The sequence below is a fragment of the Anser brachyrhynchus genome, assembly GCF_964034855.1.
Source record: "Anser brachyrhynchus genome assembly, chromosome: Z".
Lineage (NCBI taxonomy): Eukaryota > Metazoa > Chordata > Aves > Anseriformes > Anatidae > Anser > Anser brachyrhynchus.
Genome location: NC_137697.1, coordinates 10,383,379 through 10,409,593, shown reverse-complemented (window position 1 = coordinate 10,409,593; position 26,215 = coordinate 10,383,379). Strand labels below are relative to the sequence as shown.

The 26,215-nt window shown below is 38.3% G+C and overlaps 1 protein-coding gene across 1 annotated transcript; it reads left to right on the top strand.

Moving 5' to 3' along the window:
- Positions 1-1,600: 1,600 nt before the first annotated feature.
- Positions 1,601-25,836, top strand: PRKAA1 (protein kinase AMP-activated catalytic subunit alpha 1). Its single transcript, XM_080573778.1, has 9 exons — positions 1,601-1,809; positions 9,494-9,635; positions 12,772-12,865; positions 13,708-13,852; positions 15,659-15,746; positions 16,534-16,758; positions 19,532-20,018; positions 20,426-20,552; positions 22,824-25,836. Exons 1-9 carry the CDS (start codon positions 1,680-1,682, stop codon positions 23,066-23,068), a joined length of 1,683 nt encoding a protein of 560 aa, XP_080429904.1. The 5' UTR covers positions 1,601-1,679; the 3' UTR covers positions 23,069-25,836.
- Positions 25,837-26,215: the final 379 nt, after the last annotated feature.

The following is a 26,215-nucleotide window of genomic DNA, read 5'->3' as shown; positions in this document are numbered from 1 at the left end:
GGAACGGCTGCAGAAGACAGGAAGTTCTGCTACAGAGATCAAAACTGCACAAAGAGAAACTGACAAATTTCTGTACTCTATTCTTTCCCAGTTACATGAACTAAAAAAATTGTACAACTATATGGTTCTTAGTCCTCCTAGTGCTGAACATGAGCTGTGATACAAATTAGAATTTCTGTGGAAATACTTCTCTTTAGATGATGTCCAGAAAGGGCAAAACTAACATTCCTGAATCAGAAGTCAGAAAGAGAACAATCTGGCATCTTTACACATTAACACAGGCTTACTAAAGAACATTAATATCTGCTTTTCCTGCATTACATACTATCTTTTTATATGAATTTATTATGTTTAAATAAAAGCTTTTTACTGGTCAATTGGTGCTTGCTGAAAGCATCTCATATTTTCTGCTCAGATGATCTTCATGAAAATGCTTGAAATTAAAATTCTAAAATACTCAAATCACAATCATTACTTTTATTTTCCTTGTTTTTACTATTTTACCATGTAAAATGTTATTTTATTTCATGTCATGGAAAATTTAACAGGATAAATATTAAGAGTAGTACCTGCTTTGCTTAACAACTTATATTTTGGCACTGGCTGAACAAATTACTTTTTTTTTTTCTCAAATAATAATAATAATAAAGTTTTTTAAACTAATTTGTATGAAATCTTTTTTTTTTTTTCCTTTCACAGTAATAAACAGATGGGTTTTAATTTTTTACCCCCTTACGGCAGAGGGATGATTTTAAATATACATTAAAATAAAATTAACAATATAAAAATATTAGTAACATAGATATATGATATATATAATTAATAATTATCAGTCATGTAAATAATATAAATAATATAAAAATATCTTCCAAGGACCAGAGTTTGTTTTCCAACCTTCCGTTAAATTCATGACTGCTGCAACGTAAGTAATACTGAATACTCTCTGAACCAAGTTTAAGGTCATTAGCAGATTTTTTAACTTCCTGTCGTCTGCACTGTGAAAACTCTTTGTGTGGTCTGTATTATAATACATTAATCTACTTGCAGACACGTTTATGGGCTGTGCATAGGGGAGGCAAGGGAAAGCATTTCATTTGGCATCATTCACTCAGTCTGGAGAGCAGGGGAATGGAGAAAGGATGGGAGTTGGCAGCAACCTTCCTCTCGAGTCGATGATCTCCCCAGACAAAAGTATCTACCCAATTGTCACTTTTTTCCCCCCCAGTTTCATCCGTTTCTTTGAAGGCAGGGCGGGACAGTGCTTTGGGACAACCCGGCTGCAGGCGGCAACAAGGAAGCGCGGTCTGTGGCGCGTCTCCCTGAGGACAGGGGACAAGTTTAAACCAAGGCTTTGTTAAAACAAAACAAAACAAAACAAAAAAACGACTCCGCGGGCCTGTTTCTGTGAGGCCCTGTGTTTTCAGAGCCGCCTAACCAAGATGTCGCCTCACTGTGGCGCCGGGAGGGACAACCCCCTCTCAGCCCCGAACAAACCGCTCCCCCCCCCTCCGCAGGGCCGCTGGGCTGGCCCGCCCCCCCCGCCGAGCCGCAATGGTTCGTTCCGCGCAGGGCGGCGAGGCGGTAAATGCGGCGTTCATTTCCGGGGTTCGGTGCGGGCGGGCGCAGTGTGGTTGCTCCTCCCCCGCCGGCCCTCTGTCCCGGCGCGGGCGGGCGGCACTATGCGCAGACTCGGCCCTTGGCTCAAGATGGCGGCGGCGGATAAACAGAAGCACGAGCACGGGCGGGTGAAGATCGGGCACTACATCCTGGGCGATACGCTCGGCGTCGGCACCTTCGGCAAAGTCAAGGGTGAGCCGCTGCCCCGGCTCCTCCGGCCGGGGGAGGGCGAGGTGGCGGTGGGCGAGGTGCGGGGCCGCGCTGTCAGGCGGGGGGAGGGGGAAGAGCGGTGGCTGTCGCGACAGAGTCGCGACTGCGGGGTTGCCGACCGGGGGTGTGTCGGGGGTGTCGTGCTCCGTGTGTGTGGAAGCAGCGCTGGGAGCCGGGCGGTGTCCGGCCGGGGGAGGCGTTAAAAACGGCGGGCTGGGGACGGGGATGAGGGTGTCTCGGCCGCCCAAAGTCTTTGTGACGGATTTGGTCGGTTCTTACCCAACTTCTGCTCTTTTCCGACTTAAAAAAAAGTTTTCCGGGTATGGGTGCAGGTACCCCGCAGCGGACTTGAAATGGAATAGAGATTAAGGTTTCCCTTTATTCCTCTTCCTCATCTGGCGACTCTGATAAAGGTTTCGTTACTTGGCAATTTCAGAAAAAGCACTAAAAAAAAGTCACATTGCTCAGTTCTTACTCAGGTAGGGTTTCCTGTGATGTCTGGGTCAGACATCTGACTTCTTGGAAGTGGGGTTTTAGTTTTAACAGTAGTGGCAACCCCAAAAATGGGCTGGAAAACCAGCGCTTTACACAGTGACCGTTAAAGGTCTCCTGCTGCCAAGGTATCTGTCAGACGAATTTGCCCTTTCACTTGCCTTTTTACCATCCCAGATAACTGACTGGTGTGATGTTTTGCCAATTTAACTCTTCTTCTAGTTCTTGGAGCCCAAATTAACCACTGACCTCATTCACTTGACTGTGCCTCAGATGGGCATCCGTGGAGAAGACAGCTGGTTCTAGCCAATACACAGGCAAAGCAAAATACCACAGAAGGGAAAGACTGGGTAAAAGAGAATGCTGAAAATAAATGAGTTTTGTGAAGCATGTTCTCATTTAAATTTTACAAGGATTCAGCATAAAATATTACCCCTGTTATAGAGTTCTCTATTTTTAAAATACCACTGATGTTTCCTGCTGAAACCAAAAGCAAAGTTAATTCCCAGGTGTTTCAAATGATTAGCTTTCATAAAGGAAGGAGTAGTCAGACTTTGTGTAATTTGTGCTGAGATGAGGTTACTATTTGTGGTTGTAAATATACAATACTTGTCCTAGTCTTTAGAACTAGGTTAAGAATGCTGATCTGGATAGTCTGCAACACTGATGTAAATAGGCCTTGATGAAGGCAGTGATAAGACACCTGGCAGGGGACTGTGAAGATCAGTTTTCTATCTAATGTAGTTGTTCAGGAATATGCCTTTGCACAGTATTAACTTGTGTCCATGTAATTTAGTAGAAACATTAATTTAGCTCTTTTTAAGAGTACATTCTACTGAGCTGTGGATTGGGTTGTTTTTGGTCCCTGTCAAAGTATTTGTGTACCTAGCATGCTTGTTCAGCTTTTTTTTTGTAGCCTTTATAACTGGTATCTGTATTTCGTAAGAATGACATATTTACTCTGAATGGCCTCACCATTTTTCTTTTCCAGCTGAAACCCTGCTGAGCTGACTTTAGTTTGTTGCTCCTGCATTTAAACAGTTAAAACAAATCATTGCAGCTTTGAGACTTTGTCTCTGAGTGTCTTTGAAAACTTGCTGCTTGTGCATAGTGAAATTTGAAGGCAATTGGTGTTAGTGATAGGGTGTGAGGAAACTGGTTCTAGTTGCACCAGGGGAGGCTTAGATTGGATATCAGAATCTCTCCAGAGAGGATGGTCAAACTTTGGAATGGAGTCCCCACCACTGGAGGTGTTTAAGGGACGTGCACTAAGGGACATGGTTTAGTGATGGGACTTCAGTAAGTCAGGTTGATGATTGGAGTTCTTAGTCTGGAAGAGACTTATCAAGACCAGGTGATTCCGTAATTCTCTTACCAAATAATAAAGAAATACAGAGAAATACTAGGAGCTTCTTTTTGCAGTGCTTTTCTTTTCAAAGGACTGATAGCTGTTACACAGTTGGAATGATTAACAAATATATTTTGATTATTTCTAATTTCTGAGCCAGCCTCTTTTATAGGTAAAACTTACGTTAAGAGGTAATACAGAGTAGCTTTCAGAAAAATAACACTGGCTTCTTGGTTTTCTCTGGGCTTTATATAATATCATCTGAAGTCATGTTTTCAGTTCTGTCTTAATGCTGAATGCAAAAATAGTCAGTGGTCTGTTACCAGTTAGTGTCTGCTGTTTTGCTGGTAACGCATCAGAGTTTGAAAAAGTTTCAGTCATTGTGGCAATTAGTCAACTTATCATTCAAAACACAAAAAAATTGTTGCCTTTGTCCTCGCTGTATGCAATGTGTCAGTGTACACTGGACGCCCAATTATCACTTCAGGACTAAATTGTAATGGGACTTTACCCTGTCCTTTGGAGCACAGGGTGTGGACCTATCAAAAGGGAAAAGACTGACAAACAGTTGATGTGAATGAAGGTGTTGTTCTAGGACAATGAGGTTTCATTTGTGAGAGTAACACTCCTAAAGCTCAAGATAACCTATTTAGATATAGAATAAAATATCTGTCACTTCAAAATATATCCCATCAAGATTTCCAGAATGGTAGTCCTATATGTCAGGAAAGGATGTGTATGTATGTGAACATTTGTGTGAATCCTTCCTAATAGATGATGTTGTTCATAGTGTTACATACACATGAATTAGAGCGATTGATAACTTTTCCATAAATATCAGTTCTGATCTTAATCTTTCTGCACCCATAATTATTTGCAAAGATTTTTCTTTCGATTATATGCTGTGTCGCCAACTGCAACCAACACCTGTTGGAGTGAATTTGACCCTAGTCAAGTGGTTTCTCCATAATCCTGACCTAGCAAGCCTCCTACAGCAGGCCCAGAGAACAGGACAAAAATCTCTTAGAGTCCATCATGAAAGTGAAGAAATACATCAGGTATTGTAGAGAGTCAAGAAGGATGGAGAGCATCAGTGGTGCAAAGTCCTTCTTGGATGGTCTCCTACAGCAGCAGGAGTACTGAACCTGACTCTTGCACCCCAATGTGATTTTACTAAATCTGGATGTTTTATGTTTACTGCTAGCCATTGCCTTACATATCAGGGTCTGGATGATGGCTAAACAAGTTGCACTGCTGGAAGAACCCCCTCATGTATACAGATTTGTTTAAATTTTCAGTTTATACAATAGGGCGTGTGGAAAACAAAGGAATAAGTGTTGTGCTGTAGCTCATACTAATGATTCTTAAAGTTGCCCACATACAGACATTAAACATTTGCCAATACATTTATCCCACGGAGGCAGAGTCATCCTGCCACTCAGAGGGTAAAGTGAATTGGCTGTACTGATGGGGGTGGAGTGTGGCAGGTACACTCTACTCCTTCACCTGAGCTAAGACTTGCTCAGAATTAGGAGCCACAGTAGGCCTTGATGTGATTGTCCTTGAACTGCTGCACAGTTCTAGGGATGGAGCGCCAGCAGATAGATGCCCGATGCCTTGAAATCTGTCTCTGGAAAATGATGAATCGCGTTGGAGTCCAGGAACAACATGAAGCAATTGACTTGTAGTTAAGTTCCCTATCTAATAAATATGGTGCTGCATCATCTTTTCTTATCTGTGATTCAAAGAAAAGCTGTTGGGCATTGTTTCTCTGTTATCTACAGAGTGTGGTGAAGCCTAACACTGGCTCACCCTGCTGTCACAGATGTGGTACAGGCATGGGATGATCAGGCCTCCCCCCGACCATATCTGGGGCCCCTGTGGTGTAACTAATTGGTAAAGGCACAATTAAATGCCGAGGGTAAAGGGACTGCACAAAATGAGCCATAAACAAAATGAAAAAATACTGGAATCCTGGAAAATTCTAAAAGTCACTTATTTCACAATCCTGTAAATACTGTAAATACTACTCTTCGAGTTCTTGAGGGACAGCAGTGGGCTGGACCCTTGTTTCCCCCTGAGCTGGGATGCTTTTTCGTGGCACCCCTGAGAGGACTGCGTCTCGGGGCTGACACCTTGAGGTTCAGGCTTGTCTGTGGACAACTGCAGGTGAGAGAGAAGGGTGATAAATTCACCTCAAAGGGGGATTTTGGAAGCATGTGTCTGAGTTTAGAACCGCCCCCCCAGTACCATGGAATAAGTCTTGCGTGAGCCTTGCCATTCTTGAAGCTTTAACTAAGTTGCTGTTTCCATCGTAGCAAATTATTTTATATAATAAATCCTTAATTACTGCTTAAGTAGAGTTGTGTACAATCAATTCTGTGGCAGCACCATGTACTTTGAACTGCTTCAGCTTCAAGTAAGTTCTTAGGGCACGTGGATAAAGGTTTATACTACATGACAACTATGGTTTTAAGGTGTTTTCTTGGTGGAATTAACCAGCTTACTTCTAATGTGAGGTATACAGTCAATAACAAAGCTGCAAAGCCACTCTACAGTGAAGAAATAAGTCAATTATTTTATTTTTTAAAAAGCATGTGGAAAATCTTGTATTTGCTATTATATTGTAAAGCAAAGTGAAGATTACTTGTGCCTGGGAAGAATGAAAGATTTATGAAAAGAATGTAGTTTGAGATTTAAAGTATGTGATTTGCGGTAGCTGAACAGGAGTAGTGGATACCCTATATATTTGCAACAAGACAGTTTTCATGAAATAGATGGTGGTTGGAAACTCCAGTCTTAGAGCTAGATTTAATATAATCTTGAGTAAAAAAGGGGAGTAAAAACTTGGTAAAATATTACTGAAGAAAACAATCATTAAATTTGTTAACTTGCTAAAGACTTTTCAGACTTCTGGGGATCTTTCTGTATATGCACAAAACCACAATATTTTTTATTTCAATATTTTATTCAAAGTTGTTGAACAGGTGAAGAAGCAGAGAAGCATTTCTTCCAGTCCTTGAATAAAATCAAGGCTTGAGGCACACAGTTGTGATGACTAAGGCTCAGTCCACTGCAAATGTTGCTGCCTAATAAGTACTTCAAATAAAAAAGTTTCAATAAAATGCTTCTTATGTACCTTGCATATTGAATATAGCTTGTTTGTACCTAATAAATAAACTTCTATTGCTTTTTTCTGGGTTCTAATTAAATTCCAGTTGTCATCTAAGGTAGCCTGACAAATCAGAAAAACAAATTGGCTGATTAATTAGACTTTACAACACAATGCATGTCAGAACTGAATATCTGAGCATTTATATGGTAAGCTGTAAAATTGCTCAAATGCATGTGCTACTTAAGAAGGTATTTAACTTAGTACTTTGTAAACCAAAGGGTGCTGCAAATTCTTGTGTAGTGGATTCTCATTTAGTTTCTAAGACATTTCTTATTAACTAGAATTAATGTTAAATTTAACTTACTACTAAAAGGATTTTTTAAATACTTCTGACTTACCTCTGTTCATATTATAGGTAGGTAAAGACACACTAATTCAAATGGAATAATTGTTTTTTGATTGTTTCATGTTAATGATTTGTTACTCCTTAGGTTGTGAACATAAGTGGTATAATTTCTTGGCTTCCTTTGAAACCTCAATCACATTTGAATTGGAGAAAGCAAGAGATAATTGCTCTAATTGTATGCTTGGTTGAAAGCAAATACTTCTTGTGCGCAACATGACTTTACAGTACCAGGCACTCACCTCTAATAATTTGTGGTCTGTCTAGAATTTGTGATTAATTGTCAGCCTTGTCCTGCATTCCTCGGCAGTGTGAATGTGCTTGCCCAGCGTTTGGTTATTGTGTCCCTATTTAGGTAATAGCTCCTGTGCGCTGGGGGATGTGTTTTCCATCCCGTAGTTGGAGCCTTTCTGTGATCTCAGATAAAAAAGGTGTCTCATCACCACATCATGGTGGTTCAGTTTTGTGTGGTCCACTACTCAGTTACTTCCCAACTTAGACATGCTGCTTTGTTTTACATGATAAACATCTTTTTGTCATAAAAATAATCATTCAGAGAGGCTTATCGTTATCTATATCTCACTGCTAAGAATTGCTTCTCACTTGCATTTTTTTATCTTAGTGTAGAGGTAAATGGCAGCAGGAGGGTTTTGTACTAGAAATGAGATCAACAGATTGATAATCTTTTGCTAATTCTGTCAATTATCTTGAGTGCAGGAAGTTTTTTTTTGTGGATAACTGCAGCAAAATAATGATTCATCCACTAGGGAAGGAACTGTCTTATACTTTCAGAAGAATTAGTCAGTCATGTAGTTCTGGCCTTAAGCTTTAACATCTGAGGTGTTGGCTTAGTCCCTGGTTCTGTGCAGTCTTTGCAATTCTCAATAATGTGGAGTGACATATTTTCTACTTTGTGAACAAGCAACTGTTTCTTGCAAGCAAGATAAGTACTTCCAGATCCATTAGCTATACTGTAAAATAATAAAATGCAAAATTGTTGAGGGCTGTGTGGATAAACGTGTTAATTGTGCTGTGTCAGGTAAACTATATAGGTACAACTTCCAGGGTAAAGTTATTAATTATATCAGAATTGTTTATCACAGCTTCCTATGGATGCACTTAAATATGTCTTGAAGCCTGGGAGTTGGTCAGATTTTCAAGTGAGGAGATCACCCAGATGAGAGAGTACTATGTTCAGCAGAGGTTTGTTGCCAATGTCCAAGTGGACATTTAGCTGTCTTGGAATCTGGCTTGCCTTTAGAATATTGCAGAGGATGGCAGCTGTACGTCTGAAAATGGATATAGTCGTGATATTAGCAGTGTTAAACTACTGCATGCAGAAACTGATGCAGATAGCAAAGTCTTCTAGTGCAAGAGATGCTTACGTCCTGTAGTATATCTGTGATCCAGCACTGGATTCTAAAAAAATACTGGCACTGGATTTAAAAAAATATATTCATAGCAACTTTGAAGCCATTTTAAAAAGCACCTGCAAAATTAAGGAATTCAAGAAGGGTAACTGTCTAGTGTTTTACACTTTAAAATTCCTTAAAGAAAAAAAGGAAACAACTTCTTGAAGTAGGAAGGAAACCGAGGAATGTAAGAGGTTGCCTATTTGTATTGCTTCTCATAGTTGTTAGATTCTATTGTGTGCGTTTCATATGTTTTTTGCTATTTATATAATAAAGCTCTGGTATGATAGTCTTTTTTACTGCACAGAATGTGTAGCTTATATAGGTTCAGATTGCTACATGGACAGATAAGTAATTAATTTTCAAGTAAACTGGTCCCTCTTAGCAGTAATTCTGAATAACTGCTGAAACATGCTACTTGAGGGGAAAGGAAACATTTTTTTTAAGTAAATGCAATGCTTGTAGATTGAGTAGGAAAGCTGCAGGAGAATATGTCTGAGTGGATTACCATGTGAGTCTAAAGCTTGGAGTGACTTATACAGTGAAATAAGATGGTCTCCTACTTAGCAAGGATGGCAGTGTTTTGGATAGAAAAATGTTTTGTTTGTAATAGTGCAAAATGTAGTCATGCTGCAAGACTTCTGAGGATGAGGTTTAAGGTTCATTCTTATATTTCCAGTGAATCTTCTAACAATAAAATTGAGAGAGGAATTAGGGTGAAGTGAAGGATATGATGTGCCATCTGGTTTTCTATCTCCCTAAAGATAATGGGGATATGTGGAATGATTAATATCTTAACTGTGGTATTTCTTGGTTGTAGTTGAAATGATCCAGTAAATGTTCTTATGGGGTAATTGAAAACCCTGGCTAACTAAATGTTTTCTTGTTCCTTGCAGTTGGCAAACATGAGTTAACTGGGCATAAAGTTGCAGTGAAGATCCTGAATCGACAGAAGATTCGCAGCCTTGATGTTGTAGGAAAAATCCGCAGAGAGATTCAGAACCTCAAACTCTTCAGACATCCACATATAATTAAGCTGTAAGTTTTGTTTGCTATAATCAGATCTATTTAAACAATCTCTTGTGCTATCTTTGACCTAAAACATGGTCAAAGGGCAAAAACACTATCGGTAACTTGTTAGAGAACTAACTAGCTTCCACGTATTCCATTTTCAGTATCCTCTGATACATTTTCACAGAATTGATATTTTCTGTAGGGCACAGAACTTTCTTTAGGCAGGTTAAAAGGTAGTGGCATAATAGATCCTTCTTGTACCATCAGTTTTATTGTTTTTAGCTGCTGTTTCAGTATTCTTTTTCTGGTTGTATCTGATCCTTTTTTTCTGCTTAGAAATTGATTAAGAACAAAACTGTAGAGTGCTTTCCTGTGCAAGCTTACTGTGTTTTTTTCTCAAAATATCTTTTATCAACATGATGGTCAGTGATTTACGGTTTTCTGATGTAGACAGTGGATTGCAAAACTTTTCTGAATTAAAGATGTGCAGTATGTTAAGTGTGATCTATATAAAAGAATTCTGAAATATCTGCTACCACTTGTCTGAATTAGTACAGCATTTATATTGTGCCTGTTCAGTCTCTTAGTTATTAGTCAATCAATAACTTACCAGCAGAGTTCAGAATACAATTAAATATGTGCTAGACTTGTGATGTATTTTCTCAGACCAGATATAAATGCCACTTATTTTTGACTTTTTTGTTTCATATAGCATACCTACGCATCTAGCAGGGCACATCTATTGTGTATGTAACTTCTACTCTTAATTGTGGTGTTACAGTTCCAAATTTTTTTATTGGCAAAGTCTTGTGTTAAGACCATGCTACCACTGATAGATGCCATGCCAGTACATTCCTTTAGTTTGGCAACAGTATGTAAGTCAGTGCTAAATCAGATTGAAGCAGGTGGTGAGATGATCTGAAGTGGATTGGTTTCAGAAGGCTGTTGAGCTTCTTTGTCTGTCTGCAGCATTGCTAGTGCTTCCAGTGAAGAGTTCATGAACTAGTCCAAAGCACATACCTGTAGCCAAAACAAATGGAAGTATCAATGTATCAGCTGACATATGGGGTGAAGCAGGAATATGTACTTTTGGTTAAGCTGATTTAACAGCAGAATAGGTTTCAGGTAAATATTTCTAGTGAATTATGGGGAAAAATTCTTTTTCTTCTGTGTGCGGAGGAAAGGGTCGAGATAGGAGATAATATAGGAGATATGTAGGAGATAGTGGAAAAGGTGATGGATACCCAAATTTTAAGTTGTTCAGCCTGTACTCCCAAAGCAGAAGGGTTATTAGCATGCATGTAAATATTGTTTGAGCTATAATTGATACAGCTGTGCAGGTAGACGTGCTGGGAACTTAGGATCATGCTGCTTGCTCTACTAGGAACTAGATTGAGGAATTGCTGGGTTAAAAGTAAATGGATTTCTTCAGCTGAACATTACAAATTAGACAATGTATAATTTGGAACACTGTGCTTTACTAAAAATTGTATAAAATGCTTCAAATCTGTCTCAAGATTTTTTTTCTATACCATAGTTTAATTCAAAAACCTTTAGACCATCTCTTTTTCTGGTTTTTAACCTCTAGCAACAGGATGCATTTTGCTTTTCTAAAAATTCCTCTTCCTGCATTCAGTCAACTATGATGTGGGGTTTGATGACTGTACTTGTGTTATAGGTACGTAACTCTTCTTTTCCACAGCGACCTTCTCCATAACAAGAAAAAGCAAACTGACTATAGAGAGGCATTGCTGAATCTTCCAAGAGATGCAGACTTATTGTCTGAGATGATGTTATTTCCCAACATTTGGTTACCTTGCTGTCCAGAAGGTGGACATCTCTGAAGATCTCAGCTATAAACTGTTGCTCATGGTTCCTGAAGTTTATAGTTTACCGATTTCACAACTATGTGAAGTCACACATGTTGTTAGGAATGAGGTTGCAGTGTAACTTTTGACGAAAAAGGATTAAAATACTATTTCTGTATTAGTGGGTCTTGGCCATAGCTTCAAATAAATGGTGATGTTTAAGTATGTGAGGCACTTTCAACCAAGGAATTAGAAAGAAAAATCAGTGAAGATAATTGCTTGTAATTCAAGATACTTCAGGGTAAAACTAACTTTGGAGATCTTATTCTGATATTTGCCTCAGTGGTATCCAGGTTATTACACTACTTTAATATTAAGCTGTTAAAACATGTACACGTACACCCGAATAGTCTGATTTCACTGTCTATGCAGTTGAAGAATAATTTGTCTCAGCAAGCTGAGAAATGTTTGTTTTCCTGTCTTGTCTTAGAATCGGTCTTTTGATGAGTGTTGGAGTTCTGTAGTATGTGTGAATTAACTTTTCTTTAGTTGGAATATATTTGTATGCTTAAGGACAGTACCTAAAAGCATTCATTTTAATCCAATTGCTACCTTCTGTCTTCTCAATAGTTTACCTGAATTTTGACTGAGGAGTCATCAGTGTGCTTTCTTTTTCTGTGTAAAGAACAGTCATTTCTCACTGCTATAAGAGGAAAAGTACTAAACACCTTTTCAGTTAAGGATACACAGAAAATATTTCAAAATCTTCTAAGTAGGGCATTTGTTCATAACCTGCTTATTTCAGAACTCCATTTTCCCCCCAATTTAATTGAAGTATAATGATAAAAACGTGTAGACCTCATAATCAAAGAGAATTAATTTGCATCATCATGAACATTTTTTTCCAGTCTTGAAATACACTTTATTTATGAGAAGGCAGTTTTATTGTCTATTAGGGTTGAAAAGTGTGGATTTTTGAGGCAGTAGCAAAATCCTTTTGTACTTTTGTATTCCTTCCTCACTATGCTAAGCTGTCTGTGAGGTACTTCAATTCAGCACTTCAAATACTTTCATTGAAATATCTGATCTAAGAATGTTCCTCTGAAAGTATGGAGATTGATCTTCCTGGTGGGAAATATAAGTTTTCTTCTAGTCTTTACAATGATGTTATCACATAGTGAAAAGAGAAGTAGGTTCTGAAAAAGTGTTATTGCAGTAACTGTAAATCGACTGATGAAACTAGTGTTGTGCAAGGAGTTGTGCAGAAGTATACTTTACTCTAAAATGTTTATCTGAATGTAACTAGCTTCTTATACTGAGTACACAGACTAACAGATACCTTCCTCTATCAGGTACCAGGTCATCAGTACACCAACTGACATTTTCATGGTGATGGAATATGTTTCAGGAGGAGAACTGTTTGACTATATCTGTAAAAACGGAAGGGTAAGAAGTAGTCCAACTCTACAAGTCAATGACTTGCATTCTGTTTTTGCTTTTACAACATTTCTATTAAAAGAAGGTTTGTTTTTGTGTTCAGCATTAATTTTGCTGTTAGCAATTAAAGATACTTTATGGCTACATTTTGTAAACATTTCTCATTCCAGAGCATGCTAACTTAGCATAGTTCAGATCTTAATGTATGACTGTTGTAGCATTTTTTCAACTCAACTAAAGAATTATTCCAATTATGGGGAAGCTGCTATTCTGCCCTTACTATTATCTTTGACTAGTAGAATGGTTTCTGTGAATGCCCTAAACTCCCTTATGTTAAGCTATCTAGATAGGCAGGATCCTTTTACTTAGTTAGACTGAGCTGACTTCCCCATGTTATAGGGCGTGTTGATAGGAAGTGCCTAGCTAAGTCTGCTGTCTGGGGAAAGCTGCAAACAGAACATAAATTGCATCAAAATTTACTGCCTTTGTGCCGATTATCAGCAGCTTTTGTGTTAAGTCTTGTACTGTGCTTAAGTATCAAAGTTCATTGATACTCTGTTTAGACAAAGTTAGAGTTTCAGTGATGATAATTTCAAAAACATGACTGAGAAACTTCAGTAATTCTGAGTGAGTGGATACAGTTTTGTCTTAGTCATTTTAGAGTTGTGGTGGAAGCAAAATGATATAAGTTATGAAGCTTTCTACTGCAAAGATGCAGTCATTTGCTGTATAAAATATTAAAACTAAAAATGTTAACTTTAGGTCTTTGGAAACATTTCTGCAATTCATATAAATGAAAAATAATTCATTTCCACTGTTTCAAAACTGTTTAAAACTTTTGTTTGTCTTAGCTTGATGAGAAGGAAAGTAGACGTCTGTTCCAGCAAATCCTTTCTGGAGTGGATTACTGTCACAGGCATATGGTAGTACATAGAGATCTGAAGCCTGAGAATGTGCTGCTTGATGCACACATGAATGCCAAGATAGCTGACTTTGGTAAGCATTAATATCTTGTATGATCACACTTTTGGTGTTACTTAGGTTCTGTTAATTGCTATGGAAAATACTTAATAAAATGTAGTTACTTGGTTATCCTGAAGATGGAACAGAATCCAGGAAGAGTATAAATGCAAAGCAAAACTGTGTTCTTGCACATCTGTAGTTTTTCCTCAAGCTTTCTTTTTCAAGCCAGGTATTTTGTATGAGTGGATGAAACTGAGCTGTCTGGTTTAGTTTTGTTTAAAAATATTTCTCTGAAATGCTGAATTTCAGTGGGGACATAGTTCCCCACTTTGTCACTTGAAAACTGACCCTCCTGTTGCCACCTCCTCCATCTGTAAAATGCAGATGCGTAGCTCTCTTGGAAGTACAGTGCAAGGGCAGTCGTAATTAAGAGCCACTTTGCTCTAGTAAAATGTTACTCCTTCTATGAAACTACTCTAAATTCCCTTTAAAAACTAAAGATGTGATTTGGGAAGAAAGTTAAAGTGTAAAAGGTAAAATTGTTAATTTTGCAAAGTCCTAGGCTCTTTGCTACATAGATGCTTAACTAATCAGAAAGCTAACTTGTTTATACTAGCTGTTTGTGACACAGTGAGGAGACTGGTAGCTAGTTTTTCTTTTTTTTAAAAAAAGGGAAGAATGACTATATAAATACAGTAAGGTATCCATACTGCTGTGTTCATTATGATGTATCTCCTGTAGATGTAGTAGATAATACCTGCCCTTATGAAGCATTTTGAGGTGTCTGATCAAAGATGCTAGCTAATGCTAAGTATTCTAAGTATATTTTGAAAGTGTAGGTGTTCGAGTATGTGGGTATTGGGGATCCTAACAATTTCTCAAGTGTAGAGAATGCTTTGGGTGAAATTGCATACCTGGTGAAGAAAAGAAGTACAGCAACCTATAAAAATTGTCCTGCAACTCCAGCATAAGCAAATCAGTAGCACTCAGTTAATTGTGACTAGCTTACTAAATAAGAGCTTAATAAAAGCTTTTATTTGAGTGTGAAAGCTAGTCAAGCTGTGTTCCTTAGTCTCCCCTCCTGCCCTTGGTGAAAGGGCATAATTCCTTCTCTTTGGACTGAGTTTTCGGGCCTGTAGTAATCTTTATAATGCAGCCTCCACTGAGGAAATTGGAAAATATTTTCCACAGCTATTCTGGAAGTGGTAGTTCAGACTGTGCTGAGAGCTGGTGAACAAAAATGGCCTGGTCCTAAAGTATACTTTAATCACTAACAGTATCTAAACCAAAACTGTACTAAGCTGCAGTGATTCAGGAACTAGTTGAGAGTGCAGGTGGTTGTGGTGACTGTCGCCTGCATATATATATATGTGTGTGTGTGTATATATATATATATATATATAAAACCTCTTAGAGAATTGTGGGCAATTCTTTGGTAACATCTTCCACTTTACTATTTAGAAACGAATATGTTTAAAATGCCTTCTTGTTAATGATCAAAATCCTATCTTGTTCTAAGGGAGACAGAGCAGCATAACAACTCCTTTCTGTCATGTCTGTGTAATCAAAATCGTTTGTCTTAGAATGAATGTATATTTTCAAACATGCCTTGGCTGTGTACAATAATGGATTATGTCAGACACAAATTTCTGCTAAACCTAGGACCACATAGTGTTTTCATGTATGAAACTTTTGGTAATTCCAAACAACTATGCTTCTTAACTGAGCTAAATGTTAACTTTCCTATTTAAATTACTGGTGACTTGTTCTAGGTGGTATATGCAGTGTGAAATCACTTTGCTCTCTGAATTTTTAGTAGCTACTCTTATACACTTTCAGGTCTATCAAATATGATGTCAGATGGAGAATTTTTAAGAACAAGCTGTGGTTCCCCTAACTATGCTGCACCAGAAGTAATTTCAGGAAGGTAGTTTCTTTTATTTTGGATACATGTGTGCATGTATTTCAGTTATTTTGCTGCTTGATTCTAAAGGTTACAAAACTGTTGACATTCTCAGCTTGATGCTGAGAAACTGGGCTGACTTGTTAATTGCCGTGATAATTTTTTCGTAAGCATTTGAGGCTCCCATAAACTAGCTTTGAATAGCTCCTGTAAGTTGGAGGTGATGTCTAATGCCACAAAATCCACTGTGTACTGTGTCTGAATTAGTTTAAAAATATCACAGCTCACATCTTGGAAACAGGTATGGATAGAATTAGAGGTGACATCTGCTGTGAAGTTGAATAGCAGTGAAACACCCATTGCAGAATTATATTCAGCCTGAACATAACTTCTACTTTTTACTGGACTCTTATTGTTAAGTCTGCTGTTTACAGCAACTCTAATACAATCTATTGCTGATGGCAGGCTGAATATCTATTTTATCTGGGCGGTAGCATATAATGTGTGAAAAGTCCTGTTATATGGACTTCTTTCAGTTTACCATCATATTAAATTGCATTTGTGGAGTATTTATACACAGAGGAGAAAATTACATACTTGTTCCCTAGCTTTCATTATATTTTTGAAAGGAAAGGATGCTAGAGTTCAAGGGAGGCATAGCATAGAACTGAAATATTATAATAATTGCAGATTAGTTGTCCCCAAGTTCACACGATTACAGTAATATAAGTTAAAGTATGTGTGCATGTGTATGTTTGAAATCTATTTAAAAGTATTAAACACAAACCACTAATAGCTAACTTTTTCCCAGGTTATATGCAGGTCCAGAAGTAGATATTTGGAGCAGTGGAGTTATTCTCTATGCTTTGTTATGTGGAACACTTCCATTTGATGATGATCACGTGCCAACACTTTTTAAGAAGATATGTGATGGTATCTTCTATACCCCTCAGTACCTGAATCCATCTGTCATAAGTCTTCTGAAACACATGCTGCAGGTGGATCCAATGAAGAGAGCAACGATCAGAGACATTAGGTAAAACACTGACATCTGCTTGCATCATTGTCTTGGTTTGTGTACGTGCAGTATGAAGAAACCACTTGTACCATTTGTCCTTGTTTTATAGTCTGAGACAAAATAAAAAAAATCAACTTCTGGTCATTTGGCTTTAGCTGTAATGGTTAGAATCATAGAATGTTTCAGGTTGGAAGGGACATTAAAGATCATCTATTTCCAGACCCCCTGCCATGGACAGGGACACCTCCCACTAGATCTATATGGCTAAAGAAGTATTAGTTGGAGGTCACAGTAAAATGTATACATTACAGGAATCTTCAGAAACTCTTGGTTTAAGTAAAGCTGTTTACCTGCAGAGTGGTTTGCAAAAACTGCACACCACTATTCTTTCTGGGGAAAAAAATCTTTGCTTGAAGAACTATTAAAGCACTAATCTGTGCTTTAAATATCTGATGGGAAATTACAACTCTTAACATAGCTACTGCTTAATCCAAGTTTATACAGACCTTGGAAAAATCATGTTAAGACAGTGAATATTCTGTTGGTAGCACTCTTTGGTCTGGCTTCAAACCCTAGCATAAACTGGTGTATAAGTGACAATTACTATATAGAATATTGAGGAGCTAAAGCTACAGATAGCTATCATGGGCTCCAGATTCCAAGATGGGATTCTGGAGGGGGTGACTGCTTTGACAAGTGTGAAGTAAGTAAAACAACAACAAAAGAACTTAAGCTGTAATTCATCCAGTAGCATAATTACATTTTCCTGTCTCCTTTGTGAGAAACTCTAAGAAGGAAGCACTACCTTAGTGAAAATGCTTCTTCCTTTAGGCTTGGAAGTTAGGAAGCTAGCAATGTCTGTGTTTTTTCAATAAAAGAAAAAAAATGTGGTACACATCGTTTGGTACTTTATTACAACAGGGAGTATTTTCTTGCAGCTCCAATCAGAAAACATGGAAACACTGTAAACTAAGAACTGTAAAACTTGAGTGGAAAGGAACTCTATCTTATCTAAGTTATCTTAAGCATGTCCAGATGACAAGTGATATGAAAATGTTGAAAAATGTTGGTGACAGAACATGGGTGGATTTTGAATCCTAACCAGTTCTATACTCAGCTGTAAAACAACAGTTTAAAGGGCAGCATTATTTTAATTACTGAATACCTTAACTGTTCTAGGGGGAAGTGTGCACGTGTGCAAGAGGAGAGGCTCATTGCAGTGAATAGTAATAAAATATTTTTCTGAGCTCAGTTGCCCAGTTAGGGCTGTGGTTTGTGTTAGTATAGGAAAAGCTTTTTCTGCTTCCGAACTGTTTGTTACTGATCAAAGCGCCTTTTGCACAATGTATTGGTGATGAGGCATTGTTGTGGTTTAACCCGGCTGGCAGCTAAACACCACACAGCCGTTTGCTCACCCTCCCCCCTCCCTCTCTGGGATGGGGGAGAGAAACGGGAAAGTGAAGCCTGTGAGTTGAGATAAAGACAGTTTATTAAGACAGGAATATAATAATAACAATAATAATAATAATAGTGATAATGATAATAGTATTAATAATAATAATGTGTAAGAAAACAAGTGATGCACTATGCAGTTGCTCACCACCCGCTGACCGATGCCCAGCCTATCCCCGAGCAGCTGGCCCCCACCCCGGCTAGCCACCCCTATATATTGTTTAGCATGACCCCAGATGGTATGGAATATCCCTTTGGCCAGTTTGGGTCAGCTGTCCTGGGTCTGTCCCCTCCCGGCTCCTGCTGCACCCCCAGCCTGCTCGCTGGCAGGACAGAGCGAGAAGCCGAAAAGTCCTTGGCCTGGTGTAAACACTGCTCTGCAACAATTAAAACATCAGCATGTTATCAGCGCTCTTCTCATCCTAATCCAAAACATAGCACCCTACCAGCTACTAGGAGGAAAAATTAACTCTGTCCTAACTGGAACCAGGACAGGCATATTTTCAGATGACTAGATAGAGCTTGATCAGCGTAACTGCTCTTTAATCTGTAGTAAGCCTAGTTTTGATAGTTTTCATTTCTGCAACATAGCGTCATGCCATATTCTTTGGCTGTTTAAGCAATTTACTGTAGGCACACAAGTTGTTCAGTCATAGAGGGAAAAAATAAGGTTAATTATCTGGTTAATTCTGGATCTTTCCTTTTCCCCTCTTATGAATACAGCTCATGGATACAGTAGTAAAGAGGTACAGATTGACTTACATGTAGCCTTCCCTCAATTCTGTATGTGTTGGAGACAAGCTGGCTCTTTTCTGAATGGAAGAAAAAATAACTTGTTGGGGGTGTGGAGCATGTGAGTTTGTTCAAAAATCCTTGTCAGAACATCTGTCAAAGAAACTATTCAGCACTGAGTTTTCTTTATTTTGTTATTTGTTATGTATGTGCTTGTGGAGGAGGGAGCACTTTTCAGATGAAATGGTCTCAAAACTAAGGTACTGGCAGTTAAAACTAAATATATGTATCACTTATGTAAAAAGCAGATTGAGTTACAAAAAGGTATTTTTTGAGCTAAGGTAGTTGCAACGCTTCTAGGAATTTTTTTTAAGTCTCCTGCCAAATGTCAAGCAAAATGTTGTGAAGGAGGCAATTTTTACTTTCCTCTATGTAGAAATGTCCAGTTGCCTTATCATACTTAACTTGCTTCGTCAGAAGCACAGGAGGAGTGCTTGGGCTGACAATTGGTTTTTTTTGTACAGACTGAAAATAACTTCTAAAGAATTTAATGCTAGAAAGGCTTGCTTTACATACATAGCCTTAAACTTGTTGTTTTTAAATCTAGGGAACATGAATGGTTTAAGCAGGACCTTCCCAAATACTTGTTTCCCGAAGACCCTTCATACAGCTCTACCATGATTGATGATGAAGCCTTAAAAGAAGTGTGTGAGAAGTTTGAATGCACCGAAGAGGAAGTTCTAAGCTGTCTGTATAGCCGAAATCATCAGGACCCCTTAGCTGTTGCTTATCACCTCATTATAGATAATAGAAGAATAATGAATGAGGCCAAAGACTTCTACCTGGCTACAAGCCCACCAGATTCTTTTCTTGATGATCACCATCTGTCTCGCCCTCATCCTGAAAGAGTGCCATTCTTGGTAGCTGAAGCACCTCGTCCTCGCCATACTCTTGATGAGCTGAATCCACAAAAATCAAAACACCAAGGTGTAAGAAGAGCTAAGTGGCATTTGGGAATACGGAGTCAGAGTCGACCAAATGATATCATGGCTGAAGTGTGTCGAGCAATTAAGCAGCTGGATTATGAATGGAAGGTAAAAGAATAGAAGGTCTTAATAATAGATAATAGATATACTAATAGATAACAGTGTTAATAATAGATAACAGTAAATTTTTGCTTGAGCTGTGTGATTAAATAGACCAGAAGTCTAAAAAAAAAAATGCATCTTCTTGTGCAGGAAAAAATCTTGTGCATCTGTGCTGACAGCTTTTGCTTGCTGTACGGGAAGGCTTTTGGGGGAGGCAGTTTATGCTGACAGGATAAATCTTTGTAACATGTCAAACCTTTCTGTTGGGGCTGTAGGAATGTTTTTTTCTATTGGGGGGAAGCTGTGACAGGTAAGCCTTAAATCACTTAATACCAGTGAGTCGAAATGAGAGAAACAATATGCAGTGTATCTCAAGCAGTTCTGGTAACTTGCTCAAATCTTATTTGTCCTAGGTTGTAAATCCATACTACTTGCGTGTTCGAAGGAAGAATCCAGTGACAAGTGCATACTCTAAAATGAGTCTACAGCTGTATCAAGTGGACAGCAGGACATACTTGCTGGACTTCCGTAGCATTGATGGTATGTGGAGACTTACATAAGTTAGAATGATTTCCCTTACAACTCAGCTAACTGCCAGGTCTTGATTTACTTAGGTAGAAGTAAAGTGAAATTCTTGCCCTTTGTCAGTTGAAACCAAGTGTTTTTCTTCAATCCTGGTGTTCCTGTGATCAAATGGTTAGCTGGTTCATCCCTAAAATCACTTTTTAGCTGTATTAACTCCTGAATCGCTCCTTTCATGTCTGCACTAGCACTAATGCCACTGGTACAAAAGGGGACAGAGCTATGAGAGGCAATATAGGAATCAACCTAAACTGCCTGTGGGGCTTAGATTTAAACATTAATTTAAATCTGAGCTAAGACTGTGAACATCTCTTCCTAGTGAAGATAAAGCTTGACATGTAGGTGTGCCAGTTTGGCTTGGATTATACATTGTTCTACTGGGTCTGGCTGAGATGGAATTAATTTCTTTATAGCAGGCAGTATGGTGCTGTGTTTTGGATATGTGACTAGAAGCATTAGTAATACTATTGTTTGGGCTGTTGCTGAGCAGTACTTGTGCAGTATCAAGGCCTTTTCTTTTTCCCAACTTTGCCACACATGGTGAGCAGGCCAGGGATGAGCAAGAAGCTGGGAGGGGACACGCACTGTACAGGTGATCCAGACATACCCAAGAGAGATTTGGTGACAAATAATACCATGCTTAGCAAAACATGCTACACAAAGCAAACAAACTGAGGGGAGGGAGAATTTGGGGAGGTAGCCTTTGCTCAGAGGCTGGCTAGACATCAGTCTGCTTGTGGGAGGTAGTGAATGGTCTCCTTTGCATCACTTTTTTCTTGGTTCTATTATCCATGTTTATCTTGACTCATGAGTTTCTTGATTTTGGCCTTCTGATTCTCTTCCTCCATTGGGCTGAGAAATAGAGGAGTGAACTATATAGTTCACTATATTCAGTATATATAGTATAGAAATTAGCTAGACATTCAGCTGCCAGCCAAGGTCCACTGATCAATGGTGGTAGTAGATGATTTGAAATAAGAATTGTAGTAACTGAAGTCTTCAAAGATGATGGTTTAACCTGCAGCAAGGTCATACTTCGTAGGGTGACTGTCGTACTGCATAAAACTAAGTTGGCTATTTCCTTGAAAATGAATGGAAGAAGGTGTAACCTAACAAGGGTGTAGTAGAATAAAAGCAGAATTACATACAGCTAATGGGGTACATAACTTGCCTAGGAAAACGTGGCAGAGAAGGGATTTACTGGAGTCTGACTGGATTACCGTATAGGATGGCTAAGGCTGGTTTTAGGTCAGTTTAATGTAACTTGTTATTCCTGTTCTTGCCTCATCCCTTCTGACAATACAGGTATTTGCCTAGATCCAGTGGTACTTGATAGAGGGGACCAACCACTTTCCTAACAACTGTATATAGGAAAAATGCTAATATAGTTGGAGGGGAGATGACTGCCTAGAGCCATGCAGCTGTGGGAGATTAGACTGCTGCAGTCCTGCCTTCAACTCCTGAGAAAATACAACCCCAGGGCATGGATTTGGCAGCTCTTCCAGTCATGATGCTTATTTGATACTCTGTTCTGACACAGTTAACAGTTCTCTACTGCTCTTACCTAAGTAGTTTAAAGTAGCTTTGACTGATGTGAAAAGGCAGACCCTTTTGTGTTCACTAATTTCTCCTGGAAATAACTTCTTAGTGACAAGTGAGTCAAGCTAATGTTCTGTTTAAGTAAGAATAGAGATACTTCAGCAGAACATTACTTCTAAGGTAGGAGTATTTCTTCATATGGGAGGTAAGCTTAAGTTGCTGCAGTATAGGTGTAAAATATACTAAAAGAAAATCTTCCAAAAGAGAAGGATAAATTAATGTAAATTAATAGCAATTGATGCATCAATTATAATAAAAATATTATAACCAAATATAATTAAATCAAAGCCAAATAAAATAACAAAGTACTAGCAAAAAGCATCTACAAAATGTGTACGAAGTGTTATTTGACTTACATGGGGTAGCATCATAAGGTTAAATTTAAAAGATAAATTAAGCAGATTAAATCAATTGAACTGTTAGTCACTGAAATTAGACCAGCACCTGCCATGTTTTTCATTAACTAACTAAAGTAGATGAGATAGGCCTGAAGCACAGTTCATAGCACAATACTAATTTGCATAAGGACATCTGCACAAGATTAAGTCTCAGGAAGGGAAGACATTTGCTGTTCCCCTGGTCAATATGATGTTGATAACTAATTTTTCTACTCTCTCCTTCCCCATTCAGATGAAATTACTGAAGCAAAGTCTGGGACTGCAACTCCACAGAGATCAGGTTCCGTGAGCAACTATAGATCCTGTCAGAAAGATTCAGATGGTGATGCACAAGGAAAATCTGCAGATACATCCCTTACCTCATCAGTGACCTCTTCACTTGACTCTTCAACGGCTGACCTAACTCCAAGATCAGGGAGTCATACAATAGAATTTTTTGAGATGTGTGCAAATCTTATTAAAATACTTGCACAGTAACTTTGAAGATGGGCTTATTTCTTTTACAGCAATAAGCATGCCTAAGTCATAGTCAGATGCTTCCAGTTGTAATCAAGTTAAATTAACTAAGGCGCTGAAAAAACTAGCTGCAAAATGCAATTTACCCAGGGACTGAAATGATTTTGGGCAGTTAGATATATTGCTTTGAAGCTGGAGCAAATTCTGATTGTCTGCTGTCCAATAGCTTAATACAGGTACAGGAAGTCACATGTCCTTTGGACAGTGTTCATAACACTTTACATCAAGTGCACATTAGGCTTCATATAACACTTAAGTTACACGGACCTTCTTGTTTTTTTGCTAGCGATGCATACATCTGATGCACTGTAAGAAAACGTACAATTACTAGTTCAATGACCTAAGAATGACTTGCTGGTCACCACCTACAATTGTGCCTCAGTTGATAACTATTAGTATCTCCTAACAGTAATATGTTAGAACTACTGTTTTTTTCCCCCTTATTTGGCAGCAAATGAAATCAAAGATAGTTTAATATGCTATAATGTACTACTTTTAATAACTGATAAATCTGTTTAAATCCAATCAATTGGAATTTTTAAAGCACATAGGTGCTTTGTAGCACACTTAAAGGTGAAGTTCTGTGGGGTGTAAGTAGAACAACTGAAGGTACAGTAGTGCCAAGAGATTTGATGCTGATATTTGGCACCCAGTGGGCTGAAACAAAATGTTGATCTGAAGAACCGTCAGCAAGCTCCTGATTTGTACAGATTTGCTAGCTCATAACTTAGTGTGGTAGCAGCACAGCAGCTCCCTGATGCTACTGCAGGCTGAGAATCCTTAGAAACACATGCATTTATTTAAGAGCACAGCTTAGGGGTTGTTGCATATTATTCCACAAACTAAAATTGACAGTTCTAAAAAAGAAATTTTTTTTGATATGGCTGCTTATATTACATGCTGACTTAGCATATGTGATATAGAATTCACGGCAGTTGAAACTACATACGTAGGTTAGGCTTTTCCAAGCCACTTGTATTAGTAAATTTTGCCACTTTAATTGTGGAAGTAGTCCAATTTATCAGTTGAACATTGTAAACTGAAGATGACAACTCAAGTGTCAACATTCAAAACGTTTTCAAGTGTAGATTGCAATTAAATGCAAAAAACAAATACAGAAGAATTTGTCAATGTTTCAGAAAGAAAACAACCTTAAATGTTAAAATCACAGCAAATATTTGCACAAAGACATAATCTTTTGTACATCCAACTTGTATACCCACAGTTCTAGTTTCACCTCGCACTAATGGATGTAAACATTAATAGACTCCTATTATAAAACATTGTAAATTCTCATTCAAGGATTCTTCCCTTCAAAATAAACTTCATGACTTAATTTCAAAGATTGCTCTCCCATTTAGAAACTGGAAATTAATGAATTAATGCAAACACTCTAACCTGGACTCTGTTAGAACAGATGGGGATTCTTGCCAATGACCAGTGAGTTAGATTTTATTAATGGCAAACTGCTAACTACGGGTAGAACAATATAATGCAGTCCAGCTGGGTGCAGTCCAGAAATTCATCTATTAGGAATTTGAAGAAATTTACACCTGCTTAAGTCCTGGAACTGCTGTAACTCTGTTCTGAACTGGGCAATTGTGGTCTGTCTAGTATATAGGTACAGCTTTCAGTTCTTGTCCTCAAGTAGTGTCTCACGTGGTCCCTGTAATGGAAGGTTATATTCTCAAAGTGGAAGGTTTTTCTTAGATAGAGCTTTGGGTTTTAACCGAGATTGAGATGTCAACGTGAGGGACCAGCTGCAAATCCTACTTAAGTCCTTTTTTAGTCTTGTAAGAATTGGTTCGATGTACTGAATAAATGTGTGCTCATTTTTGTTATCCTTTTGTTTTGAAACTCTTAAGTATTGCACTTGTACAAACATAAAAAAAAAAACGCACAGATTTTTTTATTGAAGTAATTCCTCACTGGAATTGGTTTGGGATCACTGAAACTGTCTCTTGCATATGTTAAAATAAGTATTTGCAAATGGTATCTGCTCCTGGTTTGTAAATTTGTAGTGCTGATCACAAATGCAAGGTGTCAAGGTGCAAATAACTTATTTTATATACTTTTTTGGCCCTCTTGTGCTTTAAAGCAACCATGGTTTTTACTTTGTCTTGGTATCTGGGGATTAAAATAAGTTTCTGGCAGAAATGTACTGTATGCAAGTTTTAAATAAAGTAAATTTTATTGGTATGATAAATCAGTTTTGATGGCCAAAAGTTTTCTGATTGAACTGAGTTTTTTATACAGGGAGGGAGAAAAGGACTGACAAGCTATTTGAATCCAGTACAGTTATCTTTAGTGTGACTTTCTTATGCTTTGTAGATCTTGGTGTTGAAACTGCTTTCTTCACACGTTCCTACTGATCTTGCAGATCTTTTTTTAGCATCACATCAGGCTGTGAAACCAAATTTCACTGAGAAATATGCCAGGGTTGTAAGGATGCAGTTTAAGCAAGTATACAAATCGGACAAGTGTGTTACTCTATAATCTCACGTTTACTCAGTTGAGTATGCTGAATTGTGTTGCCTTTGCATTGTAGCTTTACAAAAGCATAGATAAACCTTGTTGTCCATGAGCAATATGACTCACTAGGAAATAGGTAAAAATTCATTTGGGGATATAATACTTTGAAAAAACGAAACTTTCATGTTTGTCTTGCTCTAAGCATTTAATACGAACTTTGAAATAAATTTTATTTTATCAGTTGATTATCATTGTAAGATGTGCAGTCTTGTTCTTTTAATACAGATGTGCCTACTGCCTGTGTTGATTTTTTTTTGACAAAGCTGATGAATGCAAAAGTGCTTTCTAACTGTGTGACTTTTTAAACTTTCACAACATGAGTAAATACAAACTGTATTAACCACGTTATGCTGAAGCTGTGTGCATGCTGTCTTGTAGTGTTATAAGCCCTGCCTTCTGCCCTTATAACTAGGGAGCGACTTTTAACCCCCGTACCCTGCCTGTTTTCTTTTTGTTTCTTTTGTTTAGTTTTATTTGTTTTATTTGCCCTCCTGGCGGCCAGCAGCAGGGGGCCCTGCCCGTCACCACGACGCCCCCCCTGTCGCGTCATGGCCGCCGCCACAGCCCAGCGCCCCC

Coding starts and splice junctions, on each gene's coding strand:
- PRKAA1 (XM_080573778.1), top strand. CDS start 1,680: ATGCGCAGACTCGGCCCTTGGCTCAAGATGGCGGCGGCGGATAAACAG. Junction 1,810..9,493: donor CACCTTCGGCAAAGTCAAGG/GTGAGCCGCTGC, acceptor TGTTCCTTGCAG/TTGGCAAACATGAGTTAACT. Junction 9,636..12,771: donor CATCCACATATAATTAAGCT/GTAAGTTTTGTT, acceptor TTCCTCTATCAG/GTACCAGGTCATCAGTACAC.